Source organism: Geotrypetes seraphini, chromosome 2 (genome assembly GCF_902459505.1).
Source record: "Geotrypetes seraphini chromosome 2, aGeoSer1.1, whole genome shotgun sequence".
In the NCBI taxonomy this organism is placed as follows: Eukaryota; Metazoa; Chordata; class Amphibia; order Gymnophiona; family Dermophiidae; genus Geotrypetes; species Geotrypetes seraphini.
In genome coordinates this window covers 498538397-498560291 of record NC_047085.1, presented here as the reverse complement: position 1 = coordinate 498560291, position 21895 = coordinate 498538397, and the positions used below count along the sequence as shown (strand labels likewise).

General features: G+C 42.2%; 1 protein-coding gene across 1 annotated transcript in view; it reads right to left on the bottom strand.

The window, feature by feature from the left end:
• Positions 1-1195: 1195 nt before the first annotated feature.
• The window catches only part of LOC117354946 (stonustoxin subunit alpha-like), a 65169-nt gene continuing 44469 nt past the window's right edge, over positions 1196-21895 (bottom strand). Inside the window, exons 3-4 of the mRNA XM_033932907.1 lie at positions 4833-6872; positions 1196-1332 (exon numbers count right to left, since the gene is read on the bottom strand). Coding sequence (XP_033788798.1) covers positions 1196-1332; positions 4833-6872 — 2177 coding nt within the window. The remainder of the gene's footprint in view (positions 1333-4832; positions 6873-21895) is intronic.

Here is a 21895-nt window from a genome sequence, read left to right as displayed (position 1 = left end):
GTAGTATTTCCACCCCACTTCCCTGTGGAGCAGCAACACCATTTCTCTCCCCCTCCCCCCCGACTTCCCTGTGCAGCAGCAGCAGTATTTGTCTTCCCCTCCAGGTCCCTGCGCAGCAGTTGCAGCATTTCCCCCACCCCTTCCCTTCTCTTACCGCGATCTTGCCTGCTCCGTTCGGCCCCTACCCTGCGTTCTGGCCTGCTGCGATCTGGCTGCTCCGTTCGGCTCCTCGCAGCTGGAGTCCTCTTCTTTGTCGGCCCCCCCTTCCCTTCCCTTCCCGCGGTCTTGAGCTTCGGTGTGGTCTGGCCTGCTTGCCTTGCCGAATTTTTTTTTTTAGTTGAAAGAAGCGGCGGTGGCTCCTCTCATGATCCCCACCTGCGTCGGAAGTCTGAAAAACAGAACCGTAAGCCGCGCATGCGCACTTCTACCTGCGGGTTGCTACAGCTCACGGAAAACGGACGCACGCATAGGAAGTGCGCATGCGCAGCTTACCGTTTTATTATATTAGATTCTGGATGCCACACCTTCAAAAAGATATAACAAGGATGCAGTCAATTCAGAGGAAGGCTATTAAAATGGTGTGTGGTCTTCGTGATAAGGCGTATGGAGACAGACTTAAAGATCTCAATCTGAATACTTTGGATGAAAGGTGGGAGAGAGGAGATATGAGAGAGTCGCAATATAAATACGCAATACCTACGTAATATAAATGTTCATGAGTCGAGTCTCTTTCATTTGAAAGGAAACTGAAATGAGAGGGCATAGGATGAAGTTAAGAGGTGATAGGCTCCAGAGTAATCTGAGGAAATACTTTTTTATGGAAAGGGTTGTAGATGCGTGAAACAGTCTCCCAGAAGACGTGGTGGAAACAGAGACTGTGTCTGAATTCAAGAAGGCCTGGGATGGGCACGTGAGATCTCTTAGAGAAAGGAATAGATAATGGTTACTGTGGATGGGCAGACTAGATGGGCCATTTGGCCTTTATCTGCCGTCATGTTTCTATGTTGGCTTTCCTTACCGACTCTGCGCATGTATGAGAGTCACTCTCACAGCGATCAATCGGAGGTTGAGTCGGGGATTATGATGAATATCTGCTTAAATCATTTGCAAGCAAACTTTAGTGAATCAACAGCTTTTTTTAAATTGGCACAAAACTTAAATAATTTCAACACAGCTTTGCCTATGTGGTTATACGTTACACAAACCATTTATCTGAGATAACAGATTCAGTACGAGGGGCACAAATCTTTCTATGCTTGAAAAGATGGTTCTGAGTTGGCATTTCAATGACATTGTCTTCAAAAGAGGCCATGGTCTTTAAATATTTTTGACCTAAAATATAATTCAGATGATATTAAATAATGGAATAGGTGTCAGTAGTAATACATGGCTGCCAAGAGTTACTTCAAATACATAAATAAACAAACAAAACATCAGTGAATCAAGCATCCACACACACAACTGCATTTGTATCCTGGCTTCTCCCTCTCTCTACCCAATCCTTTTATTTTATAACCACCACATCACTGTAGTAATGCAGTCTTAAATGTATTTGTATATTCAGGCCAGATCATCTTTAGCTCATTCTGCAGGAACCTGATGAATGGATCACAGATCTAGAAAGTGGAGGAAGTAACCAGGGCTCAGTCTGCAGTCAGTACACCAAACCTTCAACTCTGACTCTATTTTTCTACTCCTACTGATATTAGAGATCTGCACGGGAATGGAGATCACGGGAATCCCGTGGGTCCCGTGGGGATCCCCCTAGGTCAATGGGACTCCCACAGGGATTCCTCCAAGGCTGATGGGACTCCCACGGGGATGGACCCGGGGTTCCTATCCCGAGGCCTACCTAATTTCCGGGACCAGCACTGAGCTGAGGTCCCGAGTCCCAATGAATCAGCGGCAACAGTCTCTGTCACGTACACAGTGCCCTCCTGCCCGACGGTGATTTTGAGGGAGGCTTTTCGGGTTGCTCCATAGTGCAAAATATAGACAGCAGATATAAATTCTCAAAACGGACACATTTTGATCAATAAATTGAAAATAAAATCATTTTTCCTACATTTGTTGTCTGGTGATTTCATGAGTCTCTGGTTGCACTTCCTTCTGACTGTGCATCCAATATTTCTTCCCTTCTTTCTGCCTCCTGCATGCTTCCTCTCCTCCATATCTCATATCCTTCCCCAACCACAATCTCTCTCTGTCCCTCTACAACTTTTTCTTCCTTTCTCCCTGCCCCTTTTCTTTCTTTCCTTTCTCTCTCCCTGCCCCCAAGCCACCTTGCTTCCCCAATGCAGCCTACTTCCCTTGCCCCTTTCTTTCTCTCTCCCTGCCCCCTTTCTTTCTTTCTGTCTTTCTTTCTCCCTCCCTGCCCTCCCTGCCTCCCTGCTCCCTCCCTGCTTCCCCAATGCAGCTTGCTTCCCCTACCGCCCTTTTTCTCTCCCTGCCCCCTTCTTTCTTTCTTTCTCTCTCCCTGCCCCCCAAGCCACCCTTCTTCCCTGACACAGCCTGCTTCCCCTGACCCCTTTTTCTCTCTCCCTTCCCCCATTTCATTTTCTCTCTTCCTTCGCCCCATGCCACTCTTCTTCCCTGACACAGCCTGCTTCCCTGCCCCCTTTCTCTCTTATTCTTTCTCTCTCCCTGCCCCCCAAGTGACCCTGCTTCTCCAAGCTTTCCTGATGCAGTAACACTAACATGCGTGTAGCGACAGCACTGCACTGCTGGACCCCAAGCCTTCCTCTCCCCCTCCCCCCCCGCCGATGTCATTTCTGATGTTAGAGAGGAAGTTCCGAGCCAGCCAATCGCTGCCTGGCTGGCACAGAACTTCCTTGCTGATGTCAGAAATGACATCGGGGTGGGGGGGAAGGCTTGTGGGCCCGGTGCTTGTTCAGTGCTGTCACTGCATGCGCCTTGGTGTTGCCGTTTTGGGGAAGCACGGAGAAGCAAGGAAGCAGGGTGCATTGGGGGAAGCAGGATGCGTTGGGGGGAGGGCAGGGGAAGCAGGCTGCGTCAGAGAAGCAGGGAGAAATCCTGGGCTTCGAAAACAGGACATTTCGGCGTCCCGAAGCTGTGTTTCGGGACAAGGTAATAAAAAACGGAACAGTCCCGTTCAAAACGGGATGTATGTCATGTTAGGTAAGGAGCAGAGTCCCTCTTTTCTTGCATTGAATAGCCAGGCCTTTTGAGGCAGCTAGTACATAACAAGTTAAGTCAATATTCAGATTATTTCTCTACATTCTTTCTCTGTTCACGAAATTGCTGAAGCTGTGTAGGATCCCAAAAAATAAATTTCTTCTCTTGTAATTTAATTATGCATTTACATGGAATTTTTAGAAAAAATGTAGCTGCCAGAGCCAACACTCTAGGTTTTAATTTCTATGCATGAGTTGCTCTTGCTACATCTGGAAATATAAGAACATTATCTCCACACAATGTAGAGAAATAATTTGAAATAGGTCTTTATTGAGAGTCAAGTTATTAAAAGGCACCAGGGAGTTTTAACTTGAGTTTTTCAAGTTAATTTAGTTTCTTTTTGTATTATTTGTAGTTAGTATGATAACTCCACCAATTTAATGTGGGCTAGAAGGAATTCTGTTAGATTTTAAAATTTCTTTTTATGTATGATGTATTTCTTTATCTTGTACTGTTCTGAAGAATTGTATAATTAATAAATTTGGAAAATAAAAATATTCAGAACATAACTGGCCATGGTCTAGCGCAGGGGTAGGCAATGACGGTCCTCAAGAGCCACAACCCAGTCGAGTTTTTGAGATTTCCACAATGAATATGCACAAGATTAATCTGCATGGACTGCTTCCACTGTAAGCAAATCAATCTCTTGCATATTCATTGTGGAAATCTCAAAAACCCGACTGGGTTGTGGCTCTTGAGGACCATCATTGCCTACCCCTGATCTAGTGCATAAAGATGAGACTGTGACTTCTGTGGTCACATTTATGTGCTAAATCTGGCTTATAAAGTTCTGAATATTAGAACTTAAGCAGCCAAGTGCTGACTGAACCCCCTACATAGTTGGTTTTCACTTAGGTGCTAAACGGTCATTTTCAGTGATGATAACCAGGTTAAGTGCTGCTGAAAATAACCAGATAACTGCAAACAAGTGATTTAACTGGTTAAATCGTTTTGACTATCAACCAGAAAATGTTTTTCGTGCGTATGTGGGCTGGCAAAAATTAAAGGGTACATTGCTGGCAGGATCCCCACAATTTGCAAGATTCCATGCTACTTATCCCAGGGGTAAGCGGTGGCTTTCCTCAAGTCTGCCTTAATAATGGTTTTTTTGTTCTTTTATTTACCGCTTATAGCTTCATGGTGTATCCCCTTTGTCTTTGTTCTTTTTTCTAAGAGTAAACATTTCTATAGCACTACCAGACATATGCAGCACAAAACACATAAGACCACTGTCCATGCTCACCAGTTTACAATCTAAAAGAGATGAGGATGAGATGATTTCAGAGAGAATGGAGATGACTCAATGAGAGAGAGAAAATGTTGACCTTACGAGGAAAGCACAAGGTAGAAGACAAAATAGCTGATGAGGTGACAAAAGGTTTATAATTGTTCGAAGTAGGGAACAAGATTGGAGGAGAGTTAGCATTAGGATGAGAAAGTGTAGTGGAGCCAAAGGAAATAGATGGATGACATAAAAATATAAACTCTGTTGGCTTTAGCAGTTGACCGGATAGAGCATGGATACTGGCACTAAAAGCCCAAAGGCGGAAGAAAACATCTGTTAACAATTGTATGGTCAATACTAGTTTGTATGCTGCATGTAGACTTGCAAATATTTTCTCTGAGGTGTTCCTTACCTCTTTCTGGTACTTTTGTTGATGCCACTGTCTCATCACTCGGGACACTAATTCTCCCATCGCTATAGATCACAGACACACGGAATCTGTACAACGTGTCAGGCTTCAGCTCCTGTATCTTGTACTTGCTCTCATTTCCTGTTCTTTGTTCCAGCCATGTGTCATTTTCCACATTGCTTGCTTCAGATGTTCCCTCTTGATACTCTACTTTATAACCGTTTATGGTGACTTCTTCCCCAACTTCAGCTGGCACTTGCCAGCTGAGGGCAACAGAAGAAGATGTCACATTGATAACTGATGGCTTTCCATGTGGACTGACTAGCAGAGTCTTCACAGTGTCAATGCTGTTGGTGAGGGCTCTGAGTCCTGGTTTGTACATCACAGAGTATCGAAGCTGATAATTTGAGTCTGGATGTAAATCTGTTATGGTGCATTTTGCTGTAGGATCATTTATTTGCACAACTGTCCATTCTGTTTGCTTTTTGTGTTTATACTCTATCACACATTCTGGTATCTCCTCACTTCCAGAGTCCATTGATTTACGATGGAGTTGTATAGTGTTGTGACTAACTCTATCAATGATAAAAGGATTTGGCATGGATGGAGGATCAAAATTTGTGCTGACCAGCTGTCCTTTGTCATACAGATAAATAGAAACTCCTGGATTGTTCTTATCTGGAATGGATGCCACTATGAACTCAATTTTCTTATTAGATTTATTGACATTTATAAACTTTAAAAACAGCTCTACTTGTTTTCTGGTTTTAGCAGTTATTTCCATATTATTAAACCATGGCTTGGAATATTGTTTCTCCGAATCATTGCTGGTTAAATCTGACTCAAAAGATTTCCTAATGAAGTGTTGCAGATCCACTAAATATTGTTCATTTTCATCTAAAGAAGTAAATGTAAATGAGACAACGTACTCGACTTTTGGATTTTGTACTATTTGGTTGAATTCTGCCCTGGAGGAGAGCACTCTCAAATCCTTCAGTAAATCAAGGTACAAGTCAACAAAGCTCATCTCTTGCTTCTTGGAATCTATAAATTCTGCAAGTAACAGAGAATTGAATGGTGATTGCTTCTTCCTAAGTAGGATGGCACCCAATTCACTTTCGTCTTTCTCACCTCCACGGATAGAAGGTAAGATCCTTGCTAGATCTTTCTGGAAGGTCTGTTTGAATTGCATGCACAGGCTTTTGAACTGTTGGAGTTTCCTCTTGATTTCAGGGAAGTGCATGGCAGCTGGATGTTTCATCACATCGCAGCATTGCGTGTCCAGCTGAGTCAACTCCTCTGTCACAGTCTGTATACTGAAAATGTGCCCTACATGAATTTCACGCATCACCTTAGCAGCTTTGGAATCAAGGAGGCTTAAAGGATAAAGCCAGACTTTCACAGGTACAGCATTTTTTCCATTTTCACCCAGCAATTTGGGAAGAATTGAGTAGGTATGGATGGCATCCTGATAAGTGACAGGGTTGTATTCGAGATAGAAATCCCCATAAAATTTACAAGTGAAATTTCTCATGTTGCTATTATCTTGGTTCTTCTTCACGAGAGAAGCGTCTCCTCCTATTGCGATCTTTGGTATCTTTTTTACTATGGCCTCCAGTTTTCCCTGTACATCTAACAAATTTTCTGCAGAAGAAGCCTCTTGATCAAAGACAAAGAAAGCCTGGGCCCCGTACAACATCGCTGTGACAACATGAGTTGCTCTTCCTTGGTCAAAGACCTCCGGATGAGAGACATTTTGATGTCCCAAATGACTCATTGTCAGCTGTTCAAACTTTGATGTTGTGGAATACTGAAGAGTAACTCTGGCCTGTTGGTTAGATGTTTTTATGTCTGTCAGATAGTTTCCAGATCCATTCACTTTTATCAGGTCACACAGGAAACTGGCCATCAGCGATCCCCTTACATCCAAAGCAGAAGTTTTCGATTCAATGCTGTCCGATGCAATTATTTGAAATTCACTTTTGGGGTGTGGTCTTGAATCTACATCCTTCAGGAGTGTCTGCATGTTCCAGAGCGTAATGCCTGCAAAGTTACAATATGGTAAGCAGGTAAGTAGGAGATGCAGACTTACATAAGGATTAATATTCAAAAGCTATACCTGGCTCAACCCAGTTTTAGCTGAATAAATCTAATTGTTCTCTTAGGCTTCCACAGTTGACCTCATGATTGTAGCAGTTCTCCAGCAAGACCCGGCCAGCTGCAACAATAAATCTAATTGGTTAATAATCTGGTCTCTCTAATTGGCAAAATGTATGTACATGAGAAGGGGCTAGTTTGAAGGGTAGGATTTTCATATGTAGCAGGTTAATATAAATGAGGGCCTTTTGGGAGTCTGTTCTTTCCTTATAGAATTTCATCAGAAGCAGGTTTATTTGTACAAATGTGGTTAGGCTTGAGCCCTTTCACCAACCACAGAGCTGGTTTAAATGCTCGTACCCAAAGTCTAGAGATACACACGTGTCTTGTATTATGCTAAAAATTACATACGTACCCATTTACCCTGCCTTGGCTCAGCCCATGTCTACACCCACTGCTCTGCTTCCACATTCATGGAATAAACTACACAACACGCTTTCATAAAAATATATATTATTAAGGTGAAGAAAAGAATTAAACCTATTGAAGCTGATGAGTGGGATTTTTTCCTTGAAACTTTTTGAGCTCTAAAGAGACTGACATCCATAGGAAAGACTTTGCATCTTTTTTGAAATCTCTGCTTGGCTTCCTGAAGAAATAACGAAACGTGGCACGTCGAGGCCAAAGAGCATTATTTAACTGAAGGGATGTAGTTCTGAACCAGGGCAAGGTCGTTCTGAACCAGAGCAAGGTCAGCACATAAGTCAGGTCAGCACACTGATCTTAGGCCTTGTGTGAGGATCTGAGGCCCTGTGGAAGTATGAATCCTTTCTCATTCTGCCACGAAAGGAAACCTTGTGACAGGATGCTGAGGCATTCCCCCCTCCCTTTTTGTCACAAGATCCTTGTCACATATTAACCTGACCCAAGTCTTCCCTTATCTTATTCCTTATCTTGTTTAACTATTCCTTATATGAGTAACAATCAGACTTTGCCTAAGTGCAAAAGCAGGCCCTGAGTTTAAGGCTAATCACGAGGTGCTTAAGGAGCATGCATTATAACCTTTGGACTGTCACATGCTATGGTGTACACAAAATAATCACTTTATTGTAACTGTTATGATGTATTCAGATGTCACGTGAGATAGTAGCTTTGAGAATCACATTAGATATGTAAACATTGTGAGTTACCTTGTTATAATCCTCACTGTAAATGCATGATGAAATTGTAACCTTGCAAAGCATTAAGGGAAATAAGATACTCAATAAAAAGATGAGAGACTATCCATTAGGGTCGCCTCATCCCGATCTGAGCCTTGTGTGAAGCCTCATTCCAACATTTAACAGATAAGTTCATGTTTATTTTTTTGATGCTTTGCACAATAGTAACTCATTGCTTATCTGAAGGTACAGCCATGATTGGATGGTAAGGTTTTGGGGGGGAACTCGTTCCCCTTTTTCCTCCATGTCTTTGAGCACAACCTTCTAATTGGTAACACTATGGGCTCCTTTTACAAAGGTGCATTAGGGCCTTAACGCGCGGAATAATGCCACGCACGCTAGCCGCTACTGCCTCCTCTTGAGCAGGCAGTAGTTTTTCGTGTAGCGCATGTTATAGCGCGCGCTAATCCGGCAGGTGCACTAAAAACACTAGCGCACCTTTGTAAAAGGAGCCCTATATGAAAATAAGTTTAATTCTTTTCTTCACCTTAATAACATAGGGCTCCTTTTACAAAGGTGTGCTAGCGTTTTTAGTGTACGCACAGGATTAGCGCATACTAGCCGAAAAATTACCGCCTGCTTAAAAGGAGGCGGTAGCAGCTAGCATATGCGGCATTTTAGCGCACGCTAAAACCGCTAGCGTGCCTTTGTAAAAGGAGCCCATAAATTTTTATGAAAGCGTGTTGTGTAGTTTATTCTATGTGATTTTTTTCACATTTTCCTTTTTGGATTATTTTTCCTCCGTATTTTGTTTTTGACTTAATCCATTTTCATGGAAGCAGGCTGCTTGTTGTTTTGTATAGAATTTGCATCGCCTGTACTTTTATGAGATTGTGCTTTTGGACTACAGTTTTCTGAAATATTGTAGTTCTCTTTAACAGGCTTCTTATGGGACTGTGTTCCTATTGGTTGCTTGCTCTCCATGCATTCTGTACTAGCAGCCCCTCGTCTCCTTTCTTTGCTGAGAACAAGGCAGATGTAGCTCTCTGATCTAACCACTGTAATTCCATCCAATCTATTTACCTATCCTTTTAACCCTCCATCTTATTCCTATTCCCATCCAAGTTTCATCCTTATTGTAAACCACAGCATTACCTCTCAGCATGTGCTGAAATTATTCCTTCCAAGCAATAGAACTGTAAGTTATTTTTCTCCTTGTTTTGAGTTAGTACATTAAAGACTATTTATTAAAAAAAACAAAAACAGAGAGTTCATTCTGATGATGTTATATGTCTATAGGATTGGGTTTAAACTGCCTGATAATCTCCAGGAAAAGATCAGATTGGTGATAAGGCTTGCTGAAACATTACTGTACACTTACCTGTGCTATCGAAGAGGTATTTGTAGCTTAGAGAATAGTGCTGGAAAACTGGAACGCTCTTCCGGAGTCAGTCATAGGGGGAAACACCCTCCAGGGATTCAAGACAAAGTTAGACAAGTTCCTGCTGAACCGGAACGTACGCAGGTAGGGCTAGTCTCAGGGCGCTGGTCTTTGACCAGAGGGCCGCCGCGTGAGCGGACTGCTGGGCACGATGGACCACTGGTCTGACCCAGCTGCGGCAATTCTTATGTTCTTATATGTGTGTGCAAACAAATGCATGAATATGCCATGTAAATGTCAACAATTCCACTCTGTCTTTGTGCTTTTGTATTTTGTGGTTTTGTTTCCCCTGTTCTATTCTATGTAAATGACAACATCTTCTTTATAGAGTTACCTCCTTCGGAAGCAATTCTTTAACAGAGAATCTCCATTGCTACCTGTGTGTCTAACCATCATCTAAAATTGTATATGGCTAAAAAAGAGCTGCTCATCTTCCCACCAAAACCCACCTCTCTGCTTCCCTCGTTTTCAGTCTCTGTGGACAACACTCTCATCCTTCCTGTTTTGTCTGCTTGTAATTTCGGGGGTCATCTTTGACTCCTCTCTCTCCTTCACTGCCCAGATACAACATATCGCTAAAACCTGCTGCTTCTTCCTCTATAATATTACCAAAATCTGATCCTTCCTCTCTGTGCACACTACCAAAACACTTATCCACGCCCTCATCACCTCGCGCTTAGATTACTGCAACTTGCTATCTTAGGTCTTCCACTTAGTCATCTTGCTCCCCTCCTAAAGTCACTTCATTGGCTTCCCATCCGTTTCAGACTACAATTCAAACTCCTCATACTGACCTACAAATGCACTTTTAGCTGCTCCTCACTATCTCTCTTCACTTATCTCCCCCTATGATCCCCCCCCCCCCAGGTAAGCTCTGCTCAGCTGATAAGTTCCTCCTATCTGTGTCCTTCTCTTCAACTGCCAACTCTAGACTCTGTCCTTTCTGCCATGCTGTGCCGTATACATGGAACAAGCTGCCCGAATCCCTACAGCGGGCTCCATCTCTGGCAGTATTCAAGGCCCAATTAAAAGCCCACCTCTTTGAGAGTGCTTTCAACTCCTAACTCCTTTCAAGCTTGGGTTCTTCATCGCCAACCCTTTGACACAGTTTCTCATAGGAGGCTCTTGAACAAACTTGAAGGGCTGAAGTTAGGACCCAAAGTGATAAACTGGATTAGAAACTAGTTATCGGACAGATGCCAGAGGGTGGTGGTTAATTGAAGTCGCTCGGAGGAAGGAAAGGTGAGTAGTGGAGTCCCTCAGGGTTCAGTGCTGGAGACGATCCTGTTCAATATATTTGTGAGTGACATTGCTGAAGGGATAGAAGGTAATGTTTGCCTTTTTGCGGATGATATCAAGATTTGTAACAGAGTAAACACCATGGAGCGAGTAGAAAACATGAAAAAAGATCTGCAAAAGTTAGAGGAATGGTCTAAAATGTGGCAACTACAACTCAATGCAAAGAAATGCAGAGTAATGCAATTGGGGATTAATAATCGGAAGGAACCGTATGTGCTGGGAGGTGAGAGGCTGATATGCACAGAGGGGGAGAGGGACCTTGGGGTGATAGTATCTGAAGATCTAAAGGTGAAAAAATAGTGCAACAAGGCGGTGGCTGCTGCCAGAAGGATTTATAGCGCATTCAACACTAGATGCAATTATACAACAGAAAAATCATTCATTCAACAATTATCCTGAACTTGTAGTTAGGGATATGTCGCACCTTATAATTCCCAGAAATTCTACTATTGCTATCATATTAATAGAATGATGCCAAAGCGTATGTAAAATTTATTTATTAGAAAATAAATGTTCTTAGAGATATGCCAAGAAATACAAAAATATACTAATGATCACAGAGATTTCCTGAGCAGTTATCACAATGCAGCAACTGTATATATGGCCTAGGCTAATTACCACAATCCCTAATATAACCAACCCTTTTGCAAGCAAAGAATAATTTTGTCTAACCCCTGGAACTGTAAAGAATCACTTCTTCCCCTTTTTTTAGCTGAAGTCAGCAGCGGATGATGTAGAAATGACTTTTCTTTAGGCTACAAGCTTAAAAGCGAGCCCAGTGGTTCTGACAGGTAAGCCCAAAATCCCAGCACAGCTACAGCAGAAAGTATTTCAGTCAGATAACAGCCACAAATCACTCAGCTGCCAATTCTTCATGAGTGGTCACAGTGCAGAGACATAATCTACAGGTGTCCCAGACTCGGAACAGTCTCTCCCCATCAGCCGATGGGAAGCAAAACAACCAGGCAGTGGCGTACCAAGAGGGGGGCGGTCTGCCCCGGATGCACGCTCCAAGGGGTGCACAGCCGGCCGGAGCATCCCACGCTGCTCTGAATGGCACCTCAGCGCGGCGGTCATACTTATGTGGGCAGCCTCGCTGAAGTGCAGGAAGGTCCCGCGCTGCTGCCTCTGCTCTGGAAGTAGTAAGTGACGGGGGGTGGACTGGAAGCCGCAGTCATCGCGGGACTAAGAGCATAGGAATGCAGGCTTCTTGGTTGGATCTCTACAAAGATGTGATTATGCCAAATAAACGAAGTGGCCAGAATGGTTATTTCTTCTTCATGCTGAAGAAGTTGCCAGAATTGCGGCGCCACGGATTGCTGACGAAAGGGGTGCGGGACACTGTGCTGCTTTGTTCTGCCGATTGGCAGGTAGGAGTCACATGGTGCCACGTGGTTTTTGAAAACACTTTTTGTTGTTATTATGTGGACTGTAAGTATTGGATATGGAGAACTGGAGGTTAAGGGGTTGCTTAATCCACTTTTTTAAAGTGATGCTTTATCTTCATTCAGCAGAAGCAGTCGTCATTGGACCTTGCTGATTTGGATAAAGGAACATAGCAGGGGGGTGGAAGGAGAAAAAGTGGGTCAGCGTGGTATGGAGGAATGGTGAAGAGTGAGACAGGGGGTCAGGGTGGTATGGAAGGGTGTGGAGGGTGAGAAAGGGGGGTCAGGGTGGTATGGAAGCGTGGTGAAGGGTGAGAAAGGTGGTCAGGGTGGTATGGAAGGGTGTGGAGGGTCAGGGTGGTATGGAAGCATGGTGAAGGGTGAGAAAGGTGGTCAGGGTGGTATGGAAGGGTGTGGAGGGTGAAAAGGGGGGTCAGGGTGGTATGGAATCATGGTGAAGGGTGAGAAAGGGGGTCAGGGTGGTATGGAATCATGATGAAGGGTGAGAAAGGGGGGTCAGGGTGGTATGGAATCATGGTGGAGGGAGAGAAAGGGGGCAGATGCTGATGGAAGTGGGAGGAAGGGAGAGGAGAGAGTGAAATGCCAGACCATGGGGGTGTGGAGAGGAGAGAGATATCAGACCATTGGAGGAAGGAAGGGAAGAAGATGGATGCCAGACCAATGGGGGTGAAGGGAGAGATGGAAGGGGGAGGCATAAAGTTTCTGGAAGGGGAATAGAAGGAGAAAAGATGCCATATAGAAGGGGCAGAGAGAGAGTAGACAGTGGATGAAAGGAAGAGATTGACAAGAAGATGAAGAAAGCAGAAACCAGAGAAGACAAGGTAGAAAAAAAAATTCTATTTATTTATTTTTTTGCTTTAGGGAAGATGCATTGCTGTTTCTGTGGTGTTGCATTGTATGCAGAGTCCATCTTCTTGGTGCTTCAGTTTAACCTTTGTCTACGTATTTTTATTCTATCTCCCCATTTACAAAACTTTAGAGCGTTTTTTAGCATTGGCATCTGAGCTGTTACCACCATGGCTAAAAACCATACTACAGTTTTGTAAAAGGGGGAGGGGTTAGTTTGTGATTACATATTCCATACTAGGCAAAGGTGTTTTCTGTGTTCTGTGTGTTTGAAAGCATGGTTTTCTGTTAGGATTGACGGTGTAGGATTGATCTGTACTAGTCTGGCTTGTTTAGTTTTACAGTGGGTGTATTGATGTATTGCTCACTGCAGTATGTAAGATGCTGCCTTTTCCTAGGTACATTCTTGTGTGACGTTTGGATTGTTACTAAAAATCATGTTTTTCATTCAGATGTGGGGGGGGTAAAAAAATGATGTGCCCGGGTGTCACATATGCTAGGTATGCCACTGCAACCAGGAACTCTCTACTTCTGTTCTTTGCTTCCTTTCTCCTCCAAGTGCTCAGCCGAACTCTCTAAGTTCAGACCTGAACTTCTCCAAGTCCAAACTCTACTGAGTCCTGTTTGCGCAGCTTTCCTCACTCTCCCTTGCACAGGTGCCAATCAAGACCTTTTCTCACAGGTTATTGCCGGGCACACAGAAGAATAGAATAGGCTTCTTGAGGATTTTCTGGTCAGGCAGCATGTCATTTCATAGGTGTGCCTGCAAGGCTCGCTCTTACACATCTTCACTGAATAAGAGTGGCCCAGCACTGGTGGATGACCTTGACTGTGAACACACACAGCTTGTAAACAAGTCCATAGACCTAAATAATGCCTAAAGCCTCAAAAAGGTAAAGCAGGGATATCCCTACAGATTCTTCAGTGCAAGGCCGGAGAAAGTAGCCAGAGTAAAAAAGACAGTGCAACAGTTACTACAGATTGGAGGCATAGAGCCTATCAAGACGAAGACTTAGGCTCAGAGAGATACTATATTTACTTTATCATGCCAAAAAAGGACTCCGGAGATAGGAAACTGATCCTAGATCTCAAGGAGGTCAATGTGGCACTCAAATTGTCCAGGTTCAGAATGGAGACTATGCGATCGGTCATAGTGTTGGTAGATCCGGGAGAATTTCTAGCCTCGCTAGATTTGACAGAGGCTTAGATGCATATTCTCATATTCACAGGCCACAGGAAATTTCTCTGGTTCCATGTCCTGGAACAACATTTCTAATTCTTGGCTCTGCTGTTCAGATTAGCCACAGCACCATTGCAACCTGAGCAATTCTGATGACAGATGCTAGTCTTTATGGTTGGGGAGTTCACTGCAAAAGACAGCCAGTGCAGGAACGTTGGTTACCCTTACAAAGGAGTTAGTCCTCAACAGGCTGGAGTTGAGAGTCATTCAATTGGCCCTCCAGTTCTTCCAGAAGCATCTGGAGTGTACGGCAGTCCAAGTATTCTTGGACTATTCAGCAGCAGTGGCATATGCCAGGGCGCTGGTCTTTGACCAGAGGGCCGCTGCGTGAGCGGACTGCTGGGCACGATGGACCACTGGTCTGACCCAGCAGCAGCAATTCTTATGTTCTTAAACAAGGGGGAGCCAAGAGTACCCCACTGAAGCTGGTTTCTCATCCGGATGTGTCCTGTTTCATAAAGGGAGCCTTGAGGTTACATCTTCAAATAAGACAGCTGTTCCCTGCCTGGAACCTCAAGATTGTTTTACAAGCCCTTAGTAGGGCTCCATATGGGGTCTAGGACAATTCATCATGGCTGTTTCAGCATGGCCATTTCAGCACGATGGACTGGTTGTGATGAATTGTCCCATTCCAAGTCTGGGTCTAGCATGTGTGATTCAGCATTTTGGTGGGGTGATGCCCCCACCCCCAAATTATACCCAAGGGGACGGCAAGGCTCGGCTCTTCCTCCCTCTGGGCACAGGAGTATGTTCTAAGCATACACCTTCTATAACAAAACAGAAAGTTGCCCAAAATCTGGAAAATGAACTTATCCCCAACAGGAAACAAATCCAGAGCAAACACACTGTGATCTCCTCCTTATGTGCCACTCCAGAAGTAGGTCTCTGTCCTTTCAAGTTCAGACGCTTCTGTCAGAATGGAACAATTCAGCATGGCCGTTTCAGTGCAGCTGTGATGAAACATCCCGTGATGAACTATGGAACAATTCAGCATGGCCGTTTCAGTGCAGCTGTGATGAAACTTCCCGTGATGAACTGGCCACAATGAATCGTCCCATTCTGCTCCATATGAGCCCTTTGTGAAGACAATATTCCTGGTAGCGATCGCCTCAGCAAGAAGGGTTTCAGAATTTCAGTGGCGTACCAAGGGGGGGGAGGTCCGCCCCAGGTGCAGCCTTAAGGGGGGTGCATAGCCGGCCAGGTCTGGAAAATTCCTGGGCTGCAATGGCGATGGCACTCAGCGGTATCGGCGCCCCCCTACTCCGTGACAGCACTCAGCGGCATTGGTGCCTGTTATGCCTATGGCCAGGGGGTAACTGAAACTCAGCATACATGTATCCTCAAGTCTGCTTATCTGACCTTCTGACCTCAATGACATGGGTGTTGCCAAAACAGAGAACAAAAGGACAGTAAAACCAGGTTGACCAGGTGTCCGAGTGAAGACAGCTGGTTTCTGCAACAAGTCTGCTTATCTGATATCCTGACCTCCTTGACCTGGGTGTTGCCAAAACAACATCAAAAGGACAAACAACATCAAAAGGACAGTAAAACCAGATGGAAAGCTGGTTTCTGCAACAAGTCTGCTTATCTGATATCCTGACCTCCTTGACCTGGGTATTGCCAAAACAACATCAAAAGACCAAACAACATCAAAAGACCAGGACCGGGTGTGCCTGAATCGTAGTGAAGGACGCTGGTTACTGCAGGATCAGCTGTATAACTATGAACTCAGCAGTTTTCACCCTATATAAGAACAGGACTCTGCCCCTAACATTAGAATCCAAGACGTCTAAAGGGACAGTCTCCCGTGTCCACCCACCTATCAATTGCAGGGATTCCCAATTGTGAAGGATGGTCGTTGCCTGGGATTGCGGTGACGCTTTTTTATTCTTATATTCATATATATATATATATATATATAATAAAGGGTTATTGTTTATGCTTTTATATTGTCTGTGTGCTTTTGTGAGTGTCACTGATCATCCCATCTGACAGAAATAAGTGGCGGAACATATTGGTACCAGAAGTGGGGTTGATCAATGTGGTCAGAAAAGCAACCCAGAAAACAAGGGGTTGAGGAGCAGGCTCCCAATCCCTCCATTCCGGATTGGAATGACAGACAGTATAGGTAAATTAATGGCCACTGAGTGGTCTGTAGAAGCAGGATTATGTGAATCCTGTACTTTTGGAAGTGGGGATCCACATGAATTATATGCCTCCTTACAAAAGGTGAAAATCTCAAAAGGAAAAGAGCAAGAAGGAATTTCTAGACAAGGATGGATGGTTTTGTCAGCATGGAGGAATTTGCATGAAGCTAAACATGAGTTACAATTGAAATTAGGAGAGCTGGAAAAGAAAATGTGTAATCAACAGCATGCCATTACAATGCTACATTGTCAGAATAAGTTGTTAATGGATAAGGTAGACACCTATCAAAATGTAACAAAAGGCAGCTGTGCAATGTGCACGATATAAATACAAGAAACGGAGGCAGAAAGTGAGTTACAGAAAAGTTAAAATCTTAATTTATCATCTGCCGGATGATTGGGATCCAAACAAACGGGATGGGGATATTTGGGATTCAAATTCTAATAACAGTGAGGAGTATATATGTGTTGAAGGAGAGCAGGCAGAAAGTTTAGAAGCAAAGCCTGTGAGGAGACAAAGATTACAGGGAAATCTGCAGAGAGGAGAAAATCTGACTAGAAATAATGTTATGGAGGATGTTACTCAACAGGAAGTCATGGATATGATGGCACGCTTTACACAGCAGCCTGGGGAACCACTAATACAATGGGTAATTCGGGTGCAGGAGCTGGGCGCAGCAGGGATTATGTTGGATGCCACATATGCCCCTAAATTTGTTCAAATTAGTCAAGAAGTAGCAGTACAAAATGCGTTGCGGGAGGATCCTTATCCTGCAAAATATGCCCAATGGTCTTTATTAGAGATAATTAGTAGGGGTGTCACGAGGCGATATCCACTTGAATCTGATTGGCCCTCAAATGATAAAATTTGGTATACATTAAAAGATGCTCAAATGAGAATTAAGGAGGAGGCTATGAAGGTAGCCTTAGTAATAGGTCACGCTGACACATATATGTCATTACCTTTTACAGTGTCCATGACAAATAAAATTATTAAGTATGCTGCACCGGCATACAAACAGGTAATGATAACTTTGTTGATCAATCAAATAGACAGTACTATTTTGGAAGTCTTAGAAGCGGTCCGACAGTTAGGAGATTGGGGGGACTGGGGACCTCAAAATACTTTTGATAAAAAGAGAAAAGGACAATCCAATTCAAACAGGGCTAATCGGGTGTCTCGGAGGAATATGTTTTTGGCATTAATAAAAGATGGTGTAAAGAGGGAAGAAATAGATGGGAAAGATACTGGGACGTTATGGGAAATGTACAAAAGTAGAGGACTGGGAAAGAAATCTATGTCTCAAGCACAAGTGAACAAAGGAGAGAGGGAGGATATTTTGGTGCCAACGGCTCCTCCTGAGGAAACTGCTTCCATTCTTTATCCTGATTTAAAAAGGTGGAAGTGTTGGGAGGATCAATGATGTGAATGCCAAGCCTCAGTATTTGCCTGGACCAAATTAGAACAGCGTCCGCATGTAGAGATAAATATTTATTGGAAATCTGGGGAGCAAAAGGTACAAGCTGTAGTGGACACTGGGGTGGAGGAATATAAATATCAAGGTTGGGGAGAGAATTATACAAGCGGTACAGGAAAAAAAAAAAAAAAAAGAGATTTAAACATTGGACAATTACCAATTCGGGAATATACTGTATTGATCAATGAGATTCCTTAAAATTTAATAGGGATGGATATCCTAAAAGAGTTAACATTACAGCTTTCCGATGGAATCTGTAGTTTTGGTAAATTGCCAAACATTCCTACGATCTCCACTAAAATTGTAAATATGAACCAATGCATTTTTTACTATTCCTATAGTGGAGCAATGTCCAGAACAATTTGCATTCACTTGGCAAGGGAGGCAATATACATCTACCAGACTACCACAAGAATACTTACATAGTCCCACTTTCTATCACAAGATTATAGCAGAACATTTAGATAATTATACCTTACATGCAGGAGTAGAACTATCACACTATATTGACTAAGTGGGCAAAAGGATGCCGAGAGGTGATAGAGAAAGTTAAAACAGAAGATTGTAAACTTCCCTTCTCCCCAAAGAAAAAAAAACAAACAAACTCGGTAGGTTGGACAATAAAAGAGTAGAAATATTGCTAAGTGACCTTTATAATGTATAAAGTTTTGTTAGATAGTATAAGGACATTGTACTCCAAGTGATTTTGTAAATGTGTCTTTTACCTCAAACTCTAACATTGTGAACCACTGTACCTTTACTTAAACCTCTCTTGTATGTTTTATAGATTAAAACGTCCCTGCTTGCATTCTCTTATGATTATGTGACAGAGCCTGTAAATGGAAGAAGATAGAAAGGAGACCAGCAAAACTATAGAGCAATTAACTTAAGTTTCTATCTCTCTTTCTTTTAGAAGCTTAGCATCCAGACATGGTCATTAGAACCAATTACTGTGCCATATTTAAAATACTTCCAGCACTGTGACCTGATAGTGGGAATCCAATGGATACCAAATTTGTTTATGACTCTTGATTAATAGTGTGCTTATTTACAGATTAAATTCAACCCTGAATCATTGCCGATGGAAGAAAGCATGCTGGAGCTCTGTGTTTGTCTGTTTCTGTTATGTGTTGTCTGTCTTAGCTTATGGGGTACCCCAATAAACAGTTACTTCCTGAGTAATTTCTTAGTAAACTTGGCCGTGCCTCAGAGACTGAATCATCTAGCAAAGCATGTAACTATATTGCATTTCATCAGTCAAGCTCTCACTCATTGGCAGCAGGCACAAGTTCACATTTAGATAATTTGTTTAAATCTTTTTATCGTTTTTTTTGTTTTTCTTTTAAGAAATAAATATATGAATTTTTTTAATAGATAGTGCACATTGTTAAAGGCACTTATCTGTTTCTCTTGTCAGCACTGGTTCCCAACGGGGCCACCGTTTCACCTCGTGTGGCTTCCTCAGGGGAAATTGTGCAGTGCCTGAAATGAAACATATTATCTTGTTATATTTATTCTTTCATTACATTGTTGCAGCAGTCTTTTAGAAAATTCAATGCAGTTTTAAGCTTTCAATGTTGCAGCAATCTTTAAACAAAATTCAATGGAGTTTTAAATGAAATTTTGTTGAGCAACTTACGGAACGGGTTCTCTTTTATCCTCCGTGTATAAGGATTAAGAAAATGGCGATCGGCTGACAGAACGCTGAAATTTTAAATAGTGTGGCACCGCTCTCGGTGCTTACGTGGAGGCGTGCAAGCGTGCAGAAACGTCACCACGTGCAAACATAGCTCACGTGATGATTTAATCGGAGCAAGGAGAATCCACACTATTTAAAATTTCAGCGTTCTGTCAGCCGATCGCCATTTTCTTAATCCTTATACACGGAGGATAAAAGAGAACCCGTTCCGTAAGTTGCTCAACAAAATTTCATTTAAAACTCCATTGAATTTTGTTTAAAGATTGCTGCAACATTGAAAGCTTAAAACTGCATTGAATTTTCTAAAAGACTGCTGCAACAATGTAATGAAAGAATAAATATAACAAGATAATATGTTTCATTTCAGGCACTGCACAATTTCCCCTGAGGAAGCCACACGAGGTGAAACGGTGGCCCCGTTGGGAACCAGTGCTGACAAGAGAAACAGATAAGTGCCTTTAACAATGTGCACTATCTATTAAAAAAATTCATATATTTATTTCTTAAAAGAAAAACAAAAAAAACGATAAAAAGATTTAAACAAATTATCTAAATGTGAACTTGTGCCTGCTGCCAATGAGTGAGAGCTTGACTGATGAAATGCAATATAGTTACATGCTTTGCTAGATGATTCAGTCTCTGAGGCACGGCCAAGTTTACTAAGAAATTACTCAGGAAGTAACTGTGCATCTTAGAATTCAATTGATACTTCCCTAGTACTTGCATTTTGGTGTTACCAAATTTTGAGATACTATGTCTATAAGCAATTGGAACACAACTTTTGGATTCAATGCTCAACAAGCTGAATCCATCCTCAGTGTACCTTCACAATATGAAATTAATTCATCCGGCACTGAAAATCCGAACATGGATTGGAATCTTTTCTTCAACCAGAACAAAAAAATTTTGAAGATTGAACTGAATAGCGGCATCCTTATAGAATACTGTAAAAATGAAAGAATACCTAGAGGTCTAAGAATTAACAAAGAACCCCAGAACTTCAAAGAGGATAGAGAATTCCTGAATAAATGGAATATGATTCTGAATAAATGTTCCTTTGATTTGATGCTCTTAATCATAGAAAAAAGCAGACAACAAGTAGAGGAACTTAAACAAGATCTTGACAAAACTTTAACTAATTTAAAATCCACTCAGTCTTCTGAATCATTCCAAAATCAACTTACCATCACTAATGATAATCTATCCAAATTCAAAGAAAATACGAAGAAGTTCAAACTAAAAAAATTCTACAGGGATGAGAAAGATTACAGAAACAATAAGGTCTATCATTGGATGCAAACCAATGAAAATCAAACAGATGCTGCCACTTTAAGCAACGCTGATGCAAGTACATCTTCCAGCAGTTTAAGCTCTTCAGGCAGTTCCAATATAGCAAAACCTTTTTTAGGGGCAAGAGGAGGTTTCCAGCCAAGAAGGAACAGACGGGGCAGAAGTACCAACAGGAACAGACCATGGACGAGATCCCAAAAGAAAAATCAATAACAACTATCAATCTTTCTAAATATGAATTAAATGCTGGGGAACTTGAATTACTAAATCGTGGACTCTCATTTGTCCCTACTGTTCCCACGAATCAATTTCAATTTAATATAGATTTTGAAAGATTCACTAGACTTCTTGAAATTAAACTTTTCTTTTCCGATAAAGAAGAATTCGTTGATTCAACTACAATAGCTCCAAAATCAACATGGAAACCATCAGGCCCCTTAGATGTTAATATAAAAGTGTTCAAAGATTTAGTATACAAAGAATGCAATAAGGTTTTCAATCAACCTAAAAAAACTAAATTTAAATCAAATCTAACATCTCAAGAACACACCGCTCTCATGAATCTTCAACGTAATCACAACATTACCATAAAACCGGCTGACAAAGGCGGTGCCATCGTGATTCAAGATACTTCTATCTATAGAAAGAAAGCTTTAGAACATCTAGAGGATCCTAATGCTTATACCGAGATCAAATTAGATCCAACAAAAAGACTACAGAACAAAATTCGAAAAATTTCAAAAAATTACTGATACAGCCCAAAAAATAGGTTTTATTAACAAAAAAGATTATCGCTTTTTGAACACCAAACATCCCACCATTTCGCATATATATTTCTTACCAAAGATCCATAAAGACTCAAAAAATCCCCCAGTGAGGCCCATTACTTCAACAAAAGGGTCGGTCCTCGAACCTTTATCTAGGTTCGTAGATTACTTCATAAAAGATGAAGTCAAAAAATGT